This window comes from Durio zibethinus, chromosome 10 (genome assembly GCF_047325235.1).
Source record: "Durio zibethinus cultivar Kanyao isolate XHJ-2024 chromosome 10, ASM4732523v1, whole genome shotgun sequence".
NCBI classification, from domain to species: Eukaryota; Viridiplantae; Streptophyta; class Magnoliopsida; order Malvales; family Malvaceae; genus Durio; species Durio zibethinus.
The window spans coordinates 18,841,503-18,861,913 of NC_143171.1; the positions used below are offsets into that span (position 1 = coordinate 18,841,503).

The window sequence follows — 20,411 nt, forward strand, 5'->3', positions numbered from 1 at the left end:
TATATATATATATATAAATATATATGTGTATATATATATATATATATATATATGCTAATTGATATTTCGATTAATTGGTTTTCATTGGTATTTTGTGGTTGAAAAAGTTTATACATATTATGACATCTTCACTTAGAGATGATAAAATAATTTATATCAGATGGATTTTGATTTATTTTGATTTTATATGTATGAATTTTTTTTTTTTTTTTTTTTTACAAATAAGAGGTCGTTCAAAGACGGGTTGGAATTTTTTTTTTTTTAAATTGAGGTTGGGTTAGAGGTAGGTTTTAGGTCTTCCACCTTGACTTCCTCGGTATATATATTTTATTATTTATTTAATTTTATATTTATATATTAATAAAATTATTATTTAATATTTTCATTTAAAATATTAATTTAATAAAAATATTATATTTATATATAATTAAGATATAATATATATTAAAAATAATATTTTTATGAATATAATACTAAATTAAATCATTAAATTAATTTTAAGTTAGAATCAAGTCGTATGCAAATCATACAAATATGTGTTGGATCAAAGTGAGTATAAAAAAATAATAGCCTGATGTTGAATTTAATTTTTAAAAGGTCAAGCTAGATTCGAAATGAGTAAAAACTTACTTGACTTCGACTTATTGCTACCTTTTTTTTCAGTTAGATAAGTATAATATAAGAGGTTAGGGATAGATTAGAAATTTCAAAAAAAAAAATAAAATCATAAAATGAGACAAGAATTAGGGATATCAATGGATAGGGTATGAAATTGATAAAATATTCTTCATTCCCATTCTTGAATTTTTATATTATATCCATTTTCGTATTTATATTCAATGAGTATATTATATCTATCTCAATCCTTAACCTCGTAGGTACCTTTATCTTTTTTTAAAAGATAAAGAATAAAATTTATATTTTAGCTTTTTTTATTTATATCTTGCATATTTTTGTAATATTTTTATAAATATATATTAACATATATATTAAATAGAAATATATTTCCAATTAATTTTAAAAAATAATTTATATTATTTAATTAAAAATTTATTTATTATATATATATGTTATAGGTATAAGGCAGGTATTATATTATTTGTTCTTATCTCTTGATTCGATAAAAAATTTAAAATTATATTCATTTCCATCACTATCCCATTAATACAATATCTATTCTCGTCTCAATAAAAAATTAAATTATTTATTGGATATAAGTAAAATTGAGATCTCTAACAATAATAAAATGAAATCATAAATTTCGGCCATGGACCAAATTTATGCAGTTACATCTAATTCTAGTTTTGGGCTTAAAAATATATTAGGAAGTTAAATCTATTCATAGTTTTAGGCTTTTAAAGCCCAAATTCATTTGTCCCATACAGTCCGAACCCATAAGGCTAACATAACACGCACAGTCCAAAACTTGTATTTGACAGTTTTAAAATTTTGTTTTAATTTTATTAGGGCATAGAAATAGGGTTGCTTCGATCGCCTGCGTTCTTTCCTCCAACTGCGATCATCAGGCTTTAACTTCGCTTCTCTCTACCCTTTCAAGCTGAACCGCACCAACTCACAGCGGCAGCTCCTTGCTACGTTACGCTTGTCATCCCGTGCGCCACTAAGCTTTGCCACTCAAAGCGGCGATAAGTGAGGTAGACTAGCTCCACGGCTGGAAGCTGCAGCTTTGTCGTTTCTTTTCGTTTGGTCTTGGTCTTTGTCTTTCCCAGTGAGTTGTGTTGCTTTTGCTTCCCCAATTGAACTACTGTCTCATGATTATTTTTCTGGATTGAATGGGAATTAAACTATCTTATTAATCTTAAGGTTTTGTCAGCTATGAATATAAATAATAATACTGTGTTTGGGCCTTGGAGCAAGATTAGTTTTTTTCAAGTTCTTATTTGAATCTTTTGTTTTATAAAACGGAGGGACAAAATCCAGCGGCGAGCGGAGCGAGATTTAAAACAGAATCAAGCATGGGATCCAAAAACAAAGGCCTTAAGACCAAAAATAAGGAAAAGAACAAGAACAAACCTAATTCTACACTCTCAACGCAATATAGCAACACCAACAAAAATGAAAAGAGCAGTAGCAAGATCATTACGGACGCTCGATTTGCATCCCTGCACTCGGACCCTCGGTTCCAGAAGGTTCCGAGGCACAAGACGAAGGTTGTCATTGATTCTCGTTTTAATCGGATGTTCAATGACAAGAAATTTGCCCCGTCTTCCGCACCTATGGATAAGCGAGGGAAACCTAAGAAGGGAAAGGCACAGAGCTCTCTTCGCCATTATTATCACCTTGAAGATGATGATGAAGAAGAAGAGAAAAGAAAGAAAGACGTTGTGAGTGAAGGGGGTGATAGCGAGGAGTTTGATGAGGAGAGTGAGAGCAGTGAAATGTTGGAGTCAGAAAAGGAGGAGGAGAAGGGATCAGAATCCGGTTCCACTACGGATGAGGAAGATGTCGATATAGTTTATGAGGATGGAGAGCCTGAAATACAGGTACCCTTTCTAATCTTTTTTTATGCTCTTTTGGTTTCAATTAAATGATTGCACTTAATTTGTTCATTGGTTGCTGTGAGATTGGATACAAGGAAATCAATGATGATATTGAATTTATTTTATTTTTAATATCTATGTTTTAGTCTTGATTTTGTTGTTAAGATTGATAACTGATGTTTTCTAGTTAAAAAGACAACATTTGAAAAAAGTGTCACTTAAGAATTAAGATGTAAAGATGCAGATTTTGAACTTTATGATATATAATCTGCAAATTTAAACTCTTTCATAATCTTCTAAAAGCTTTGCCATAAACTGCTAGTACTTGCTGTTCTATTGTTTTTGACTGAATCACTGATTATTTTATATTGGTTACTTGCCAGGAAGAAAATGTCCCAATGATTGAAAAGGAAACCCGCAGGCTTGCTGTTGTTAATATGGATTGGAGGCATGTTAAGGTATGTTATTGGAGCTTACTGTTGAATTGTATCATTCTTCTATTTGTTCAAAGTGACATGTATGGGTTGAATTGTGTATATGACACCAACCAATAGACGTTTTCTATCCATTATTAAAACCTGAAACTGTTCTATAAGTGGTGATTGCCCATGAAATGTTGTAAGTTAATAAAGTATTCCAATTAATAGCTATTAAAATTTTACTTCAAGTTATTTATTTTGAATGCAAAAGCATATTTTCTTTTTTATGAGAAATTAGAATTTCTTTGAGGGAATGAATTCTCTTGGCAATTTGACCTGTTTATGTAATTTAATTTGTATATGTCATGGTACTTGCATTTATATTCAACTTAGTTAATTCAATTTATTGTGTCACTGTAGGGTGAGGTTACATAATAGCAAATGATAGATCCAATTAAATAAATCTGTCATACTTCCCTTCAATGAATATTATCTTTGTATTGATTTTTTATTTATTACTACTATGAGTCGTAATTTGAATAGTATTTCTTAAGGTATCAATTTTATGTGGTTTGATTTTTAAAAGATGCTGTTCTTTCTATAAAAAAAAAATCATTGAACTCAGCCAAATCAAGATACTTTTATCATAAGAATTTTTTGCTTTGGATTATGGTGTTTCCTAGTTTTTCTTTTTTTGAGTCAACTTTGAAGTCAAGGGTACACATTATTTTTTCAGGAAAATATTGCTCAGAATCTTAGCCTTTGGTTATCATGCAAGTATCTTGGGCATTGCAGCTTGAACCATATCCAAGAATTCCATCTTCCCATATTTGTTCTGATCAGTTAGGGTATTGAGGGTTGTAATTTGGTTGTAGACAAACTGCAAATCAGCTTGACTTCTGACTGATTTTCTACCCTTTTTGATATGTAGGCTGCTGACTTGTATGTAATGCTAAGCTCGTTTCTCCCTAAAGATGGACAAATTATTTCAGTTGCTGTTTATCCATCTGAGTTTGGAATTCAGTGTATGAGAGAAGAGGAAATTCATGGACCAGTAGGGCTATTTGATGGTGAAAATGAGGAAAATGATGAAGATGGTGATGATGAAATTGATAATGAGAAATTGCGTGCATATGAGAAAAGTAGGCTAAGGTGATTACCACTAAATGTCATTTTTACTGTTCAATGATATCTTCTATATTTCTTTCTTTCCTTTTTCTTTCTCTTTAGTAATTGTTGTGACTCTTGTTGACCAATGAATTCTTGAAATACTGATGTGCAATCTGGACGATGTTTTCTTAAGCTTGGTTTCTATGTTACATATTGGTTCTTTGTTGTTTTAAACTACAATGTGATATTGTGATTTATGTCTTTTCTAATGAACATGCATATGCTATGAGGTGATGTTTTACTTTTCTTTTTGCTTATAATCATTATTGATTGTCCTTCCAGATACTACTATGCAGTAGTAGAATGTGATTCTACTGCAACAGCAGATTACTTGTACAAATCTTGTGATGGAGCTGAGTTTGAAAGGTCATCAAATGTGCTTGATTTGAGATTCGTTCCTGACTCTATGGAATTTAAACATGCACCCCGTGATGTTGCAACAGAGGTGTATCTGTCTGACTGTTACATTCATTCTACTTATGTTTTGTACATGGGCTATAGGGTTTTACAAGATCTTTTACCTTTAGAAAGAGATCCAAGCAAATTGAAGATAACTAAAAAATAGTTCCATATTGCTATTGCTATTGTTATTTTTAAATGTTGACTAATTTCGTAACCTAGGACCTAATTAAGCCTACTACTGACTTCTAAATGTAAATATCTTCTTCTTTGCTCAGGCACCTGCAGACTATGAGGGTTTAAATTTCCATACACAAGCACTGCAGCAAAGTAAAATTCATCTTTCATGGGATGAAGATGAACCACAACGTGGGAAAATTTTGAAACGAAAATTCAATGCTGAACAGGTTAGTGCACCTAATTTGTAATGCGAACTATTTTGTAATGGTTCATCTGTTTTCTGTGAAATTCAGTGTAAGACATTGTATGCTTCTTTTTTTTTGTCCTCCATTCTACCGACTTAGTTATAGCAATCCGGATAAACATTTCACCTGAAGTCTTTTGCATAGGTTTTATATTCTGTTTGTTTTGGAGTTATCCTGTAGAAGGTGCTTTCAAGATTTCCAGTGGAGATAAAATTTAATCAGTCTTAACTTTTTTTTTTGTTGGCTTTGGAGGTCCTTCTAGAAGGTACTTTCATGATTTTCTCTAAATATGAGATTTCAGAATGCTTCTTTGTTCTGTTGTCCAAGTGATTGTCAGTTGTTTTCTTTCAGTTTTATAAATGTTAGCAGTTAATTTGTTGGGCAATGGCTGATAGTTGTGTTTATATGGGATTGAAAATCTTTCTTTTCTCATTCTTTGGATTACCCTCTGTGTTAGTTAATCTTTTTTTATGTACTTGGGCAAAATGATGATTGTGTTAATAACACTTCTGACAACAATAAATGTTGAGGATGTTGAAATCAATGAAACAGTCATGGCAAGAACAAGAAAATAGCATCTACACTTTTTGCACTCCATTTTTTTTTAAATTCATCGACATTTATCTGATTTATTACTGCTTCTGTTTTCGTGCAGCTGGCTGAATTGGAGTTGAAGGAGTTTCTGGCTTCTGATGAGAGTGAAAGTGATGATGATGAGAATGAAGACACCGCAAAGGATCAATCTGATAAGAAAAATAAAAAAAGAGATATATACCGTGCCTTACTTCAGTCTGGTGATGGTTCTGATGAAGATGGTGAGGATGATGGCCAGGATATGGAAGTCACTTTCAATACTGGCCTGGAGGATATAAGTAAGCGCATTTTAGAGAAGAAAGATAAGGAAGCAGAAACAGTTTGGGAGGCCCATCTAAGGAAAAGACAGGAGAAAAGGAAGGCCAAGAAAAATAAATCTAAATATTCATCAGAAGATGAGAGTTATGAGTCTGATAAAGAAGCTACAGAACCTGATGACTTCTTTGTTGAAGAGCCTTTTAAGAGTAAGAAAAAAAGGAAGCAACTTGAAAATGTGGAGAAGGAAGCCAACGCAACCAGAGCAGAACTTGAGTTATTACTAACTGATGACAAGGGAGCTGACACTGATCTTAAGGGATACAATCTAAAGCCTAAAAAGGCTAAGGGGAAAACGAGAAAAGAAGTTCTAGATGAGGAAAAACTACCGGTTGTTGATGATGATCCACGATTTTCTTCTCTTTTTACGTCGCCTCTCTATGCTTTGGATCCCACTGACCCACAGTTCAAAAGGTAACAGTAAACTGTAATTATGAGAAAACAAATTTAGATTTGTTTTAAAAGAGATTTAGGACAAAAGAACCAGGTGATAGAACGCTCAACTGTGTATGAAAATTGTTTTACCTTGTTTCTTGTCTGAACTAGTGTGTTGATTTACCAACAAGATAACACTGCACTGAGTTTAAATTTTGCAAGTTTCTGGATCTTTTATTGATATGTGTTGCCTGGCTAAAGCATAGGGGTTGTTTGTTGTAGGAGTGCAACTTACGCTCGGCAAATAGCAAAAAAGCTGCAGAAGGGTGAACAGCAAGAATTGGCTGTGGAGGACAAGAAGATGCCCAAAAATGCTCAGTTCCCATCAGGTGATCCTGGGATGAACAAAGTTGAGCATGAGAAGTCTGATATTTTGTCATCGAAGGAGAAGCATGCCTTGTCTTCGATGGTAAGATCAGTCAAGATGAAGTTAAAACAAGTTCAACTGCCCTCTGACCTAAAGATGTCAAAGAAAAGTTTATCAGGCATGGGGAGAAAGAAGGAGCAGCATCCGGTTCATTCAATGAAGAAGTTCAAGGATTTGAGAAAATGAAAACAAGACTTCTCTTCCTGTCATTTTTGTTGAGGACTTAGGGTAAGTACTCGAGATTTGTGTACTTTACAGATCTTATTTGTCTTTCATTTCATAGATAAGGGGGTGAATCAATCGACATTAAACCATATTTTCTAACTCTTTTAATAACACCTTTCGAGAATTGGAATTTAAGCAGCAGTCTAGTATGCACACATGTGAAAGGAAATATTTCTAAATTTTCTTTTTGAGTTCCTTTTTGCCTATTCCTTTTTCAACTTGAATAGCCAATTCAATAGGTCTTTCTATGTAATCTTCAAGGGATCTTTCAATGGTTAGAAACTAAAATTCTTAATTTGGAGGTTTTATAGCTTCTGTTTAACATATATATTGATACCTATGCAGCTCCATTCCAAGCTGAAGTTTGAGCTTTTGCATTTGTTTATATGCGGCAACAAAACTTATGTTAGTTACTCCCACCTCTGCTTCCACCCAGCTGCTCCAAAATGCGTCCCCATAGGAATTCTCTGTTTGATTTTTTGCCCCTTAAATATCTACCATAAATTTGCTATTATTTCTTCTGCTTCTGAATTTGTTGGTAGTTCCTATGTGCAAATGTACTTGGTTTTGCTTCAAAATTTCCCTGAGTTTTATTAACAGAATCCTTGTTGATTAAAGTGCTTCGTAATCCTGAAATCCGCTAATCTTTCAGCAAGTGCCAGAATGTGCTGATTGCATGGTTTCTCATTTGTGCATTTATGGTATGCTCCTACAATCAAGAATCCCTTGTTAAATTTGTTGCTAATTTGCAATATAAAGGTGAAATCAAGTCGGGACGCAAGTCATGAGGGAGATGTCTTGTCGATGCTTTCAAGGGAGTAGTTTGAATTTTATTAAAAATAAATATGTTAAACTGTTATCCCAATCTCTCAATAGCAAGAAACAAAGTATTAAATGATGCATTATACCAGAAAATCCACAATATTTTATCATTAAATGGATGTCATACATTTTTTTTTTTTTGGGGGGGGGGGGGATGTAGATATGGACATTAGAATTATTGCAATTAAAAACAGAGGTCTAAGCCATGACAAAAGTTCAGCTGATTACTGGGATCTATAGTTTGTACATAAAAATTTGGATGCATTACTTTCACTTTCACAGGATAACTATGAAGCATCTGAATCTCTATCATCCCTTCAAAACTCTTTGTAATATTATTAGGAGTATAATGCATGAAGAGATGATAGTAATGCAGCCGGTTAAGCTCTACAAAATTGCTTCTTACTACCGATTCAAATACTATTTGTAGATTCATCAATAGGTTCATAATTCATGCAAAAAGAGATCCATCCACTTGTTTAATAGCCACTTCCAACGATTGCTTCACATATTAACTTATCACACTTTGTTTAGTATATCATAATTAATGTCTTAAATTGATCATTATTTCGAAATGATAACACTAAATGTGTTTTTCACACCAAATTTGCTTAAAATTATTGTGTATTTTTCAAACAAAAAATTTTCTTTAAAGATTACTTTATCTGAATCTAAATGTAGGTTTAGTTATTGCTTTAATGAAAATTTGTTTAGGATTCAATACGGTTTTTAAAATGAAATTTTTTATGTGCTTCACTTGGAAATACAAGTTCAATTGATAATTAAAGAAAAATATTTGCCATAAATTTAAAATATAATTTTAGCATTATTTTAATTAAATCTTTTGTTCTTGAAAAGAAAATTGTATTAAGCTCTATATTATTGGATTCAAAAAAATTACTTTAAAAATTGGTTTAACGTTTAGGACTAAGCCTTTTCCTCAAAATTATGATTTTGTCAAGTGAATTATTTTTTCAATTAAGTTTTAAGATAAAGTCAACATTTTTTCAAAGTAAAATTACTTAAATTTTCAATTTTGTGAAGAAGTGATCAATTCCTTCTTTAAAAAGATAGATTATTTTCAAAATATAGTTTTCTCCAAAGCTAAAATGCTTAAAGTCACTTTTGATAAATGATCAATCTTCTAAATTTTAACGACTATATTTTTAAATTTTAACTTGAAAAGATCAATTTCCTTAATAAAAGAATAGATCCTATGTATCTTGACAGCTTAAAAATTTTTTAAGTCTCCAATTCTCAACCAATTTTAAAAGGCTCGAAAGAATTTCCAATTATAAATAGGGCCTTTCCAACACTTTTGAAGATAGGATATCAATTGCAAGATGTATTCATCAATTCTTTTAAGTTTTTAAAAGCTTCAGTGTTTAGAGCTTTAATTCTTTAAATTTTTAAAATTTTAAGAAGTTTCCTTTATTGCGAAGTTTGCAAAGTGTGAGTAATTTTTTTACAAAGTTAGGGAAATCTTGAAGATGGGCAAATGTAGGAGGCACGCTATCAAATGCAGGAATAGATTTCAAGACTTAAATGCAGCATTACGCAAATGCAAGCAGAGACTTGTCAAAGACAGACAATGGGTTAGGAATGGGCTGAACTTGGGAATAGAAGAGAGAATGATAAGATTGTTTGACTATAAAATAGAATATAAACTTTGTTTCATAGTCAAAACTTTGTCGTCGATGAATCATGAATCAACTGATGCTATTAATTTTTTTTTTCAAAAACATTTTTCAATTTAAGCATTTATAGATAGCTGAGAGCTCAAAATCTTACCTCTTTACTCCTCTTCCTATATGAAATCTGATACCTTTAATAAAATTTAAAAAATACATATATATACTTTTAGATCAAAATTAAATTCATAATTTACACATAATCATTTAGATTCAATGGTAAAAAAATGTGTAACTCTTACATTAATATAGGTGGATCCCTCCTCAAATTTAAAACAATAATATTACTTTCACTAGCTAAAAATAGATTTTAGGAGAAAGCTATGGCTTTTAAATTTTTGCATTGAAATTTTAGTAACTCACTTTAATATTAAAATTTTAAGACTTTGTGAAAAAATTAAGTATTAAAATATGTGAATCAATTTCAAATAAAGAAAAGGTGAATTTACCGCATCTCAATATAGAAGACAAGACATTCAATTGGGATGAAGTATTAATTATCATTAGATCAGCACTGCTGATTGATTTTCTTGCATTTTGTCTGGCATGAGATTGAGTTCTAAGACATTGCAAAAAATAACAAAAGGAGTGGTGCTTGAACCAGAAAAGCAGTGGCATAAGTGATGGCGAAAAATCAACTTTTCTTGTCCACACTTAAATCGAATAAGTTCCCACCTTTACCATGTTGAAGGAACAAACACTATTGTTCTTGGAACAAACTACCACCTGTAAAATAATTAAGGAAACAGAATATCAGCCAATGCATAAATTTCTACCAAGATATGGTCTGTGCCAGTTACAAAAAATACAAATGGAATCACAAAATGATATAAAATAGACGTAATTGGAGAAACTATGGGCATTGAACTAAGTGACTAAACTCAACTCCTTTTCCCAACAGTCAAACTAGTATCAAGCTACAGAAATCATGAGGAAGACTCGCCATCTAGACGTTTAAATATATAATAAACTTGACTACTTTTAATCTCAAATCCAGGAGATACATTACTTGGAAAGGAAGTGCAGAAGATATGCAAGCTCCAGCAAATACTGGACTAGCAGTTCTCCATTATATGAGAAAATCATTGATAAGAAGAAAGACAATAATGCTTCCGAAGAAAAAATAGTTGGCATGAAGGAGATAAAACAACAAAAGCAACATCACTGTGCAAGAGAAAAGTCCATATCACATATATAAGTTAGGAAGAGTGATGGGTGCCACATAGGAGTATCAAAAGTGTACAGTTTGTATGAGTAATATATAAGTATAGGGGTAATCGTCTCCATAGGGATTGGGTTTTTGAACAAACTGCTCAAATTGGATACTCTAGATATGTTTGGTTCGAAAAGAGATTTTGGTAAAATTACTAAATTACCCTACATGAATTAAACTTAAAAATTTTTCAAGTGAATTTAAACCTAATAAATAACACATTATGAAAGTTACTTAATTATCCCTAAAACTTAATAGAAAGTTAATAAATAAAAAAAGTTTCTAAAAATAGAAAATTTCTAAATCCTAGATGGGAAGGCTCTAAATTAACAATTAACTACTAACATGAAATTGAAATTTACAAATTAAAATGCACGAAGTAAACTAAGTAAGCAAAGAAATAAAAATGTAAGTTTACCCTAAATATAAAGCCTAAATGGCATGAAAAATGCATGAACCAAAAAGATAAATTGCATGATGAGTAAATGCATAAAATTTAGACTAATATGGGTCTAATCTAACATATAAATTGAATATGAAAGAAGCATGGCTGCAAATAAACACAACACAAACTACTTAATAACATGAAATTTAAGAAAATTTAACACTAAGGCACTAAGGACAAAGGAAGTAATCAACATTGTAAATTAAAGGTTTAAAAATGAAATTTAAAGGCAGCAAGTTAAGTGGAAAACAGAATCCGGACAGCAGCTATAACAAATCCTAAAACCTAGCACAAATGACAAAAAAAAAAAAAAAAACACAATATCAAACAATGTATAAATAAACCCTAAATGAGCATGAACATTAACCTACTATGCAAGACCTTCAATGTGCGTGATTTAAGCAAGATAGACCATTAAAATAAACTTTAAAAAGAACATAGAGGATTAAATACTACTGAAACTAAAAATACCTAAATGAAACTTAAAAACAAAAGACATGGATTCAAAATAGACTTGAAAAAAAAAAACAAAAAATGCATAGGCAGCCTACTTCAAAAACTGAACAAAAGCGCATGAGAACAAGCTCTAAAAACTACATATAATTTTTAAGGAACAAGGCAAAGCAAGTGAAATAAAAGCCAAAAATGAAAAGGCCTAAATTAATACAAAGATTGATGGAATAGCTTGAAAGTTAGGTGAAATAACAAGAAAATGGCAACTGAACCATGCTCAATGAACTCATAAATAAAGTCTGAAAAGAAAATAAAAACATTGAATAAAACTTGAAAATAAGATGAACTAAATAAGGCGTCAAGTCCTTTAGGCCCCTTGCATGATCTCTCAAGTTAGGTACCTCTTTGGACTATCCTTTTCAAGGAAATATAAGCTCAAACATAAAGCATAACAAGGCTCAAAAAATCGAACAAGGAAGATGAATTTTCATTGAGAAAAACTTATAGGAAACATGAATAAACTTTGAGAGTAGGCTTAGTACCTGAAAAGTACATTAAAAGCATGAACAAGACTCTTTAAATACAAGAAAAACAAAGTAAATGGAGCCTAAAAGAAGCTCAACAAGGCCAATAGTGGCTGTTGCTTGCTAAGCCTCACATGAGGCAAGGAAGAAAGAAAAAAATATATATAAACAGTCGCTCCCTTGTCTCGAACCTATCATATTCTTTTCATAGTAAAACCTAGGATAATTCTAAGCCAACCTTTGGTCTCTAAAAAGCAATATCAACTCCCTCATTTGCTGGACAAAAGGAGAGTAGCAACCCCCTTACAAAAACATAACTTCCTATGGTGTCTTTATCCATCTCATTCACCTTTTATGTAAGCTTGCTTAATTGGACCAATGGTGTTTCTTGAAGCCTCCATGTGTTGGGTGAGTTGGCATCCATTTAGGACCTTTAAAGGAGGGACTTTTAACTCCTTTAATCCTCTAAATTGCATCTACCTCAATTTTGGCAGCATCAAAGTTGACTTGGCTTTTGCACTTCCTTGTAGCCTATGTGACTTTGCTTGCTTGGACCATTTTTCTTTTAAGTTTCTTGCCAAGTCATTTGTCCATGTAATCTTTCAAATTTTCTTCCTAATTTCCTTTCCAAAAACATGATAATAGCCTCCAAAAGTAGTGGAGACAGTAGAAACCTATTAGTACTACTTGTCCCCCCATTTATCCTTTAATGCACCCTTTGTGAGCTTTGCTTGTTTGACCAATGGCATCATACTTTATAGCCATGTATATGACATTTTGGAAGCCATCTAGACTCTTCATTTACTACCTAATTTGAGCCAAAAGCTATGACCTTTAAAGGAATGATCATGTGCGACTTTGATGGTTTAAAGTGGTCCCAATTTGTCCTGTAGTGGAATGGTTCCAATTTGTCATTTAGTGCCAAGCATGTGAACTTCTAATAACAGCTTTCATGAAAAATTTTAACATTCAGTTCAGCTAAATAATCCCTCTTGAAGACCATCTAATTCAGCTCCTAATGCTTGTAAGTCAACCTAATCATGAGAGGAGGTTAACTATGCATAAAGAGAGGTAGATTCGGCCAACAATTCCTTATGAGGGGTAGCTTGTTCTTGGATGCTTCCTTGACATTTCATGGCTCAATTGAGGTTTAAAATCCTACTTATATCAACCTTATTTCTTCCTAAGTATGATTCATTATATTTTTTTAGGAGAGATATATTTCAATTTCAAATATGATATAAGATAGATTCTGATTATGATTTCGAATTTGAAAAAAAAGCAAAAGTATGGAAACTTGCTTTGAAAAATGAATGAAGAAATAGTGTAAGAACATTGCCAAAAAAAAATTATCATGAAAAAGGAGTGTAAGAGAGAGAGAGTGGTAGAGTGTTTCATTTTTCTAGGTCAGAATGATAAAAATAGTTTTGGTTTGCCGCATAACATTGTAAAAACATACTTTATCCATCCCATTTTTTTTCATCTTTCTTTTTTAAATGTCTTGTAATTATTTTTTTCTTTTTTTTGAATATTTAAAACTCCTACCTTTTATATTTCAAAATTACATATATGATTTTTTTGTTACTTTTTGACATTAAAAATCTTGAAACTTTAATTTTATTAAAATTTAAAATTTAATACTAAATACATTGAAGTCAAAGTTTTTTTCTTAAATTTCGTAAAAGTTAATGACACCCAAATAATATATGATAGAGTATCTTACTAGTGGGAGGTTTGCTTAGATAAGAAAAGTTTATTAAGTTTTGGACATTACAGGCAATTCACATAAGTGGCACAAGAAAAGTTCCTTTAAAGAGTTGTTTGGTTCACGAATTTTAAGATTCTGAGAGGAAAAGTAATATTGAAGGTGAATGTGTGATTCTCTAGTTGTTGACCTAGAAAATATAAGATTTTTGTGTCTGATTTAGAGGAATGTAACATTACGTAATAAAATCTTTTATTATATTGTCTTTGATGACACTTGAATAACACGTAACATTTGAATAACATGTCTTCGTTGAAAGATACATCTTTTGCTAAATTTTTTTCCTTCTTTTTTTTCCCTATTTTTTTTACATATGCTTCGACAACTCATGTATTAATTCACTTTACAAAAAATATGAGATTTATGAAAGATAGCTCTTTTAACATGCCAACCTTAATGAAGGTCCATGTGATAAAAAGGCCATGCGGAATTAACTTATTTAGGGTGTCAAATTGTTCAAGTCACTTCACAAAAAGAAAGGACTAGTCGTATCTTGAGTTGTTTTAAGGGGAATGAGTAGTCTTGCTCTTTTGGTCAATATACCTTTAGACACGAAACAAAGTCAATTTAATGAAAAGAATTAAGGCATTAATCCATTTGAAGGGATTTTGTTGAATAGCTTTTATGCTTGAAGATCTAGCACAATCTTGACTCATATTAAATTACTAGCATCTAGATCCTTAAAAGATGTCATGTTTTCTTAATTTTCAAGAAATCCAAAAATATATATTTCAAATTAACTATTTTATTATTCATCGTGTTGGAAAAAGTTATCACCCTTTTTTTGTTACGATATGATCAAATGAAAATTCAGTTAAAGGAAATCAAGTGTCTGCCCTTTGAAACATTAAGGCTCTTTAGTGATTTTTATTCAAATTATCTTGGCTATGAAATATTTGAGAGGAAAAATGTGAGGGTATTTATTGGGATTAGTTTGCTCCTAATAATAATCACCAATTCTTTTGAGACTACTTTTATTATTTAAAAAAAATACCTTATTTTGTTTTTTTCTTTCTTTTTTGTTTTTGTTTTATTTTTTATCTAGGGTAACTTTCATATGTTAGGGATTAATCATGTGGGATTTTATCTTAAAAAATTGTAGAAAAAAACAAGTTTCATAAGAAAACTCCAAAGCATTCATTTTTTGTTTAAAAAATTCAACAATATTAATCAAAATATCACCTAACAACACCATATGCATGACATGCACAAAATAAAAGTTAATGGTTCAAAAATTATCTTATGTTGAACATCCAAAACTTGAAATTCCCTCCCTTATCTCAACTCCTCAAATTTTACAATTGAATAGAGTTGACTTCTATTATTCCATAAGTTACGAAGTTAAAATATTGATCTTAATGAGATCCTTAATCTTTTCTTTCAACTACTTGCATTTTCTAATCGAATGACCAATTGACCCCATGTGATAATAACACTTACTTACTATTAGGATCATAACTCATTGATGATGGATTTGGAGTTGTTTTCAATGGCATAAGAGCTAGGTATTGATTTTTTTTATTAGTAAAGGTAAAAAATCAAAAATAGAAATTGAAAATTTGTCATGATTGTTGTTTTGTCCTCTTTGGCTTCTCATTGGTTTGGTGGTACCTTCAGTTGCATATTCAAAGGTTGGGATAGTATTGCTAGTAATCATTTGAGGATTAAGATTTACTTGAAGGCTAGATTGATAAAGGTAGGGACTTTGGGAGGTTTTATTTATGATTGGTAGTAAGATTGGTAAAGATGATAGGGATTGTATTAGATAAAGTTTTTGGATAGTTGGCTTTTAAGTGTGACTACTGACACCTTTATTTTTCTCTTTCTGGGTGCATTATGTCCTTCAACATCAATTGCATCATTTACTTTAATCTTACCCCTCTTTATCACATTTTTTATTATTTCCCCTAAAATTGTTATGTCGATAAATTTTTAGTACCATTCTCTAAAAATGCTTAGTTCCCATTTTTTTATTAGTAAAGGCAAAAAAATTGCAGAAGGGTGAATAACAAGAATTAGTTGTGGAGGACATGAAGATACGTAAAAATGCTCAGTTCCCATCAAGCGATCTTGAGATGAACAAAGTTGAGAATGAAAAGTATGATATTTTACCATCGAAGGAGAATCATGCCTTATCTTCAATGGTGAGATCAGTCAAGATGAAGTTAAAACAAGTTCAATTGCCCTTTAACCTTAAGAGGTCAAAGAAAAATGTATTAGGCATAGGGAGACAGAATGAGTAGCATCTTGATCGTTCAATGAAAAAGATCAAGTATTTGAGAAAATGAAAACAATACTTTTTTTCTTGTCATTTATGCCAAGGACTAAAGGTAGGTACTCAAAGATTTGTATACTTTACATATCTTTCTTATCTTTCATTTCATAGATAAAAGGGTGAATCAATTGACATTTAACCATAATTTATAACTTTTTTAATAACACCTTTTGAGAACTGAAAATTTAAGTAGTAGCCTAGCATGCACACATGTGAAAGGAAATATTTCTAAATTTTCTTTTCGAGTTCCTTTTTGCCTATTCTTTTTTACAAAGTCAAGGAAATCTTGAAGATAGGCAAATGTAAGAGATACGCTATCAAATGTTGGAATAGATTCAAAGACTTAAATAAGGCATTAGGCAAATACAAGTAGAGACTTGTCAAAGACAAAAAAAAGGTTAGGGATGGGCTGAGCTTGGGAATAGAGAAGAGAATGATAAGATTGTTTGACTATAAAAGAGAATATAAACTCTATTTCGTATTTAAAACTTTGTCAATGAATCAACTGATGCTACTATATTTTTTTCTTTTAGAAACATTTTTTAGTTTGAGCTTTTACATATGAATAACTGACAAGCTAAGAGTTCAAAATCTTTACCTCTTTATTCTTTTTCCTATATGAAATTCATCATTAATAGTTATGATACTTTTGATAAAATATAAAAAGCACTAATGTAAGAGTTACATACTTTTTTTACTTTTAGATTAAAATTAAATCCATAACTTACACTTAACCATTTAGATTTAAAGGTAAAAGAAGTGTGTATCTCTTACATTAATGAAAGTGGATCTTTCATCAAATTTAAAACAATAATATTACTTTCACTATCTAGAAATAAATTTTGGGAGAAAGTTTGGCTTTGAGGTTTTTGCATTGGAATTTTAATAATTCACTTGAATATTAAGATTTTAAGGTTTTGTGGAAAAATAAAGTATTTAAACATGTGAATCACTTTTAAATATAGAAAAGGTGAATTTTTCGCATCTCAATATAGAAGGCAAGACATTCAATTGGGATGGAGTATTAATTATCACTAGATTATCACTATTGATTGATTTTCTAGTGCTATTTCTAGCACGAGATTGATTTGTCAAGACATTGCAAAAAATCACAAAAAGAGTGGTGCTTGAACCAAAAAAGTAGTGGCATAAATGATGGTAAAAAATAAAATTTTTTTTGTCTACACTTAAACCAAATCAATTTCCACGCTTACCATGTCAAAGGAATAGACAGTCTTGTTCTTGGAACAAACTACTACTTGTAAAACAATTAAGGAAATAGAATCTTAGCCAAAGCGTAAGTGTGTGTTTGGCTCATTAAAATATCTCTGTTTTCTATTTTATTTTTATAAAAAATAGAGCATGAATGAAAAAACTTGTTTGGTTAAAAAAACAAAAATTGTTTTTTGGAAAATGAAAATGAAACTAGACTAAATTTAAAGAATAATAAAAAGTTGTTTTCAATTTTTTCAATGAAAATATTTGAAAGAAATGGAAAATATGAAAACATAGGTCTTTTAAAATTTTTTCCAATTTTAGGACAAAGGTCTTGGTTTCGAATAAATAGCTCTACAAATATTCATTTAACTTTTCTTCTTTCTGTAAGAGTTTTACCCAAGTTTGTTTCTCTTCCTTGATTGCTATTTTTGCTCAGCATTTCCAAAATTTGATTTCCCATGGCCATTTTTCCAAGAAGGCTAACTTCTTTGGTGTTCTTGTTTCTAGTTGTAAGCTTTACAAATGCTAGAGAAAACTTAGTTGGTGGGAAGATAGACACTTGGAAGGTCTTATTCTCTAAATTAGACTCTCAACAAATGGGATGAAAATTCTCATTTTTGCATTGGTGATTCTCTTAGTGATAAATCTACTTTTTTTTAGCTTTAATACAATGATGCACTTCACTTTGTGGGATTGTTTTTTACTTGAGTTTTTCTAATTTCTTTTTGGCATTTTTGTTAGAGTGGGAATATGATGGTGGCAACGACTTAGTGTTGCAAGTGACTAAAGAGGCTTATGCAAGCTGCAATACCTCAAACCCAATTGTAGAGCATAATGATGGAAAAACCAAGGTTAAGCTTGAAAAGTTAGGGCCATTCTATTTCATTAGTGGAGCTAAGGGTCATTGTGAGTAAGGCTAGAAGTTGTTTATGATTGTGTTGTCTCCAAGGCCTAAATACATTGAAATCTCCCCGGTACTTTCTTCAACAAAAATTGAAGGTCCTGCCATTGCTCCTATAAGCAGTGCTGCAATGTTGAAGGCTTGTTTCTTGGTGACACTAGGGGTTTTGGTTTTAAGATGTGAGTGGATTTATGGCTTTTGAGTGATAATTTTAGATTTTGCTATCCATTATTATTACAAAGATTGTTTCATTTTTTTATATGTAGTTGACATTATAGCAATATAATTCATTTAATGATTCTTTCATATTACTTCAATATGATGAAAAGTGTTCATCTATCTTCGTGCCTGACATTTTCACTAAAACATAGGTAGTTTGCCATTATTTACTGATTCATCTAAAGTCTAGACAAGCATTGTTCTAAAATGGGTTGATGTCACTAATGTTACACTTGATTTGGATGAATTAATATATTTTAATTAGTACACTTGATTTTTCTGCTAATTTTTGTATAATGTTTTGCCCTTTATGTTATGTAATGTTTAAGTTTTGAGTCTTTACATAGTTAAGTTCTTTTAAAGCAATTTATTTTAATTATAAAAATGTAGATACCAAACACATTTTGTAATTTTTAGTTTTAAAAATAAAATTTCATTTTATGTACCAAACATGTCTTCTAAAATTCAGAAAATAAAAAATAAAAATTATTTTTAAAAAATAAAAATAGAGAATGAAAACAAAAAAAAATTTTATTAACCAATCGCAACCTATGTTTTTACCGAGATATGGTTTATGCCAGTTACAAAATATACAAGTGGAATCACAAAATGATATAAAATAAAAGTAATTGGTGAAATTATGGGCATTAAACTAATTGAAATAAACTTAACCTTTTTCCCTAATAGTCAAACTAGTATCAAGCAACAGAAATCATGATGAAGACTCACTATATAGGCTTCTAAATGTATAATAAACTTGACTTGTTTTAATCTCAAATCCTAGAAATACATTACTTGAAAAGGAAATGTGAAATATATGTAAGCTTTAACAAACACTGGACCACCAATTTTCCATTTCATGAGAAAATAATTGATAAGAAGAATGATAATAATGCTTGTAAAGAAAAAAATAGTTGGCATGAAAGTGATAAAATAACAAAAGCAACCTAATTGTGTAAGAAAAGAGTCCATATCACATATATAATTTAAAAAAATTGATGCGCGCTACGTAGGAGTACCGTAAGTGTACAGACAACATAAGTAATATAAAAGGTAAGTACAAGGGTTATCGTTTCCATAAGGATTGGATTTCCAACGTAGGGCAAACTACTCAAATTTGATACTTATGATGTATTTGTGTTGAAAGGAGATTTTGGTAAAATTACAAAATTACCCAACTGATTGGGTCAAATTACAAGTACACAGGTCATACAAATTATAGTAGTGACCTTTTGGTTAAGATATTGTTGCACAAAAATTAAGTGAAGAATTTCTTAAATTTAGTACCTATTATTACCTTACCCTTCTATAGTTGGCTTAAATCACCAAATAAACATACAAATTAACTACAAAAATAAAAGTGAATAAAGCATAAAAAATATAAATCTAAGTAAATGAGAAAATGAACGAGAACAAGAGGTAAATGTATACTATAAAATGTGAAATACGATAGCTAAATTGAATTAAAATCAAATTTGAAGTAAAAATGAAGTGATGAAAATGCAAAATGCAACTAAACTTGCAAAACTTAGAAAACCAAAAATACAAGCCAGCCTAGACCAAAACATGACTTACAACAATAAAATGAACTATAAATGGCAACCAAGTAAATGATGAAAATCTCTTAAAATGAGAAATCACATAATGAACTAGATTAAAAAGAAGTTTGAAATGCAAAAAAGAAGCAAAGAGTTCAAAAACTGAAGTAAGCAATTTAAAACCATAACTACCTTGCATTATTGGAAATCAAAGTTTAAGCTACCATTTTATATATAAAAAAATGACATATGATCAAATGGAATCCAACTGATATTTTAACGACCTCTCGAAGAACATTATTAGGAATGAAATTTGAAAAGCAAAGGATTGAAGAAAAACCTAAAATAGCTAAGAAAAAGGACAAAACCAAAACTAACAATATAAATCTATAACCAAATTTGAATCTAGTACACTAAATCTAATCGATGCCAAAGTAAGTGATTATGAATTGGAATTAAGAAGATCAATTAAAGAACTCAAAGGAAAATTGATTTGC

General features: G+C 30.5%; 1 protein-coding gene and 1 pseudogene across 3 annotated transcripts; both read left to right on the forward strand.

Annotated features, from left to right (window-relative positions):
* Positions 1-1,470: 1,470 nt before the first annotated feature.
* On the forward strand, positions 1,471-7,467 carry LOC111291952 (pre-rRNA-processing ESF1-like protein). Of its 3 annotated transcripts, none has more exons than XM_089766875.1 (9): positions 1,471-1,729; positions 1,929-2,504; positions 2,885-2,959; positions 3,852-4,072; positions 4,373-4,535; positions 4,768-4,896; positions 5,570-6,237; positions 6,481-6,853; positions 7,196-7,467. In XM_089766875.1, the coding sequence occupies exons 2-8, from the start codon at positions 1,977-1,979 to the stop codon at positions 6,809-6,811; spliced, it is 2,115 nt and encodes a 704-aa protein (XP_089623001.1). In that variant the 5' UTR covers positions 1,471-1,729; positions 1,929-1,976; the 3' UTR covers positions 6,812-6,853; positions 7,196-7,467. The 3 variants fall into 3 exon arrangements, with proteins under 3 accessions (XP_089623001.1, XP_089623002.1, XP_089623000.1); XM_089766876.1 differs by having other exon boundaries at positions 1,942-2,504; XM_089766874.1 differs by having other exon boundaries at positions 1,471-2,504.
* A 10,247-nt stretch (positions 7,468-17,714) lies between these two features.
* LOC111293336 (early nodulin-like protein 14 pseudogene) lies at positions 17,715-18,359 on the forward strand (annotated as a pseudogene).
* Positions 18,360-20,411: the final 2,052 nt, after the last annotated feature.

What these genes read in the sequence shown, in the direction of transcription:
- LOC111291952 (XM_089766874.1), top strand. Translation starts at nt 1,977, where the DNA reads ATGGGATCCAAAAACAAAGGCCTTAAGACCAAAAATAAGGAAAAGAAC. An exon ending in GAAAATTCAATGCTGAACAG is followed by an intron (nt 4,897 to 5,569) that starts GTTAGTGCACCT and finishes GTTTTCGTGCAG; the next exon opens with CTGGCTGAATTGGAGTTGAA. An exon ending in ACTGACCCACAGTTCAAAAG is followed by an intron (nt 6,238 to 6,480) that starts GTAACAGTAAAC and finishes TGTTTGTTGTAG; the next exon opens with GAGTGCAACTTACGCTCGGC.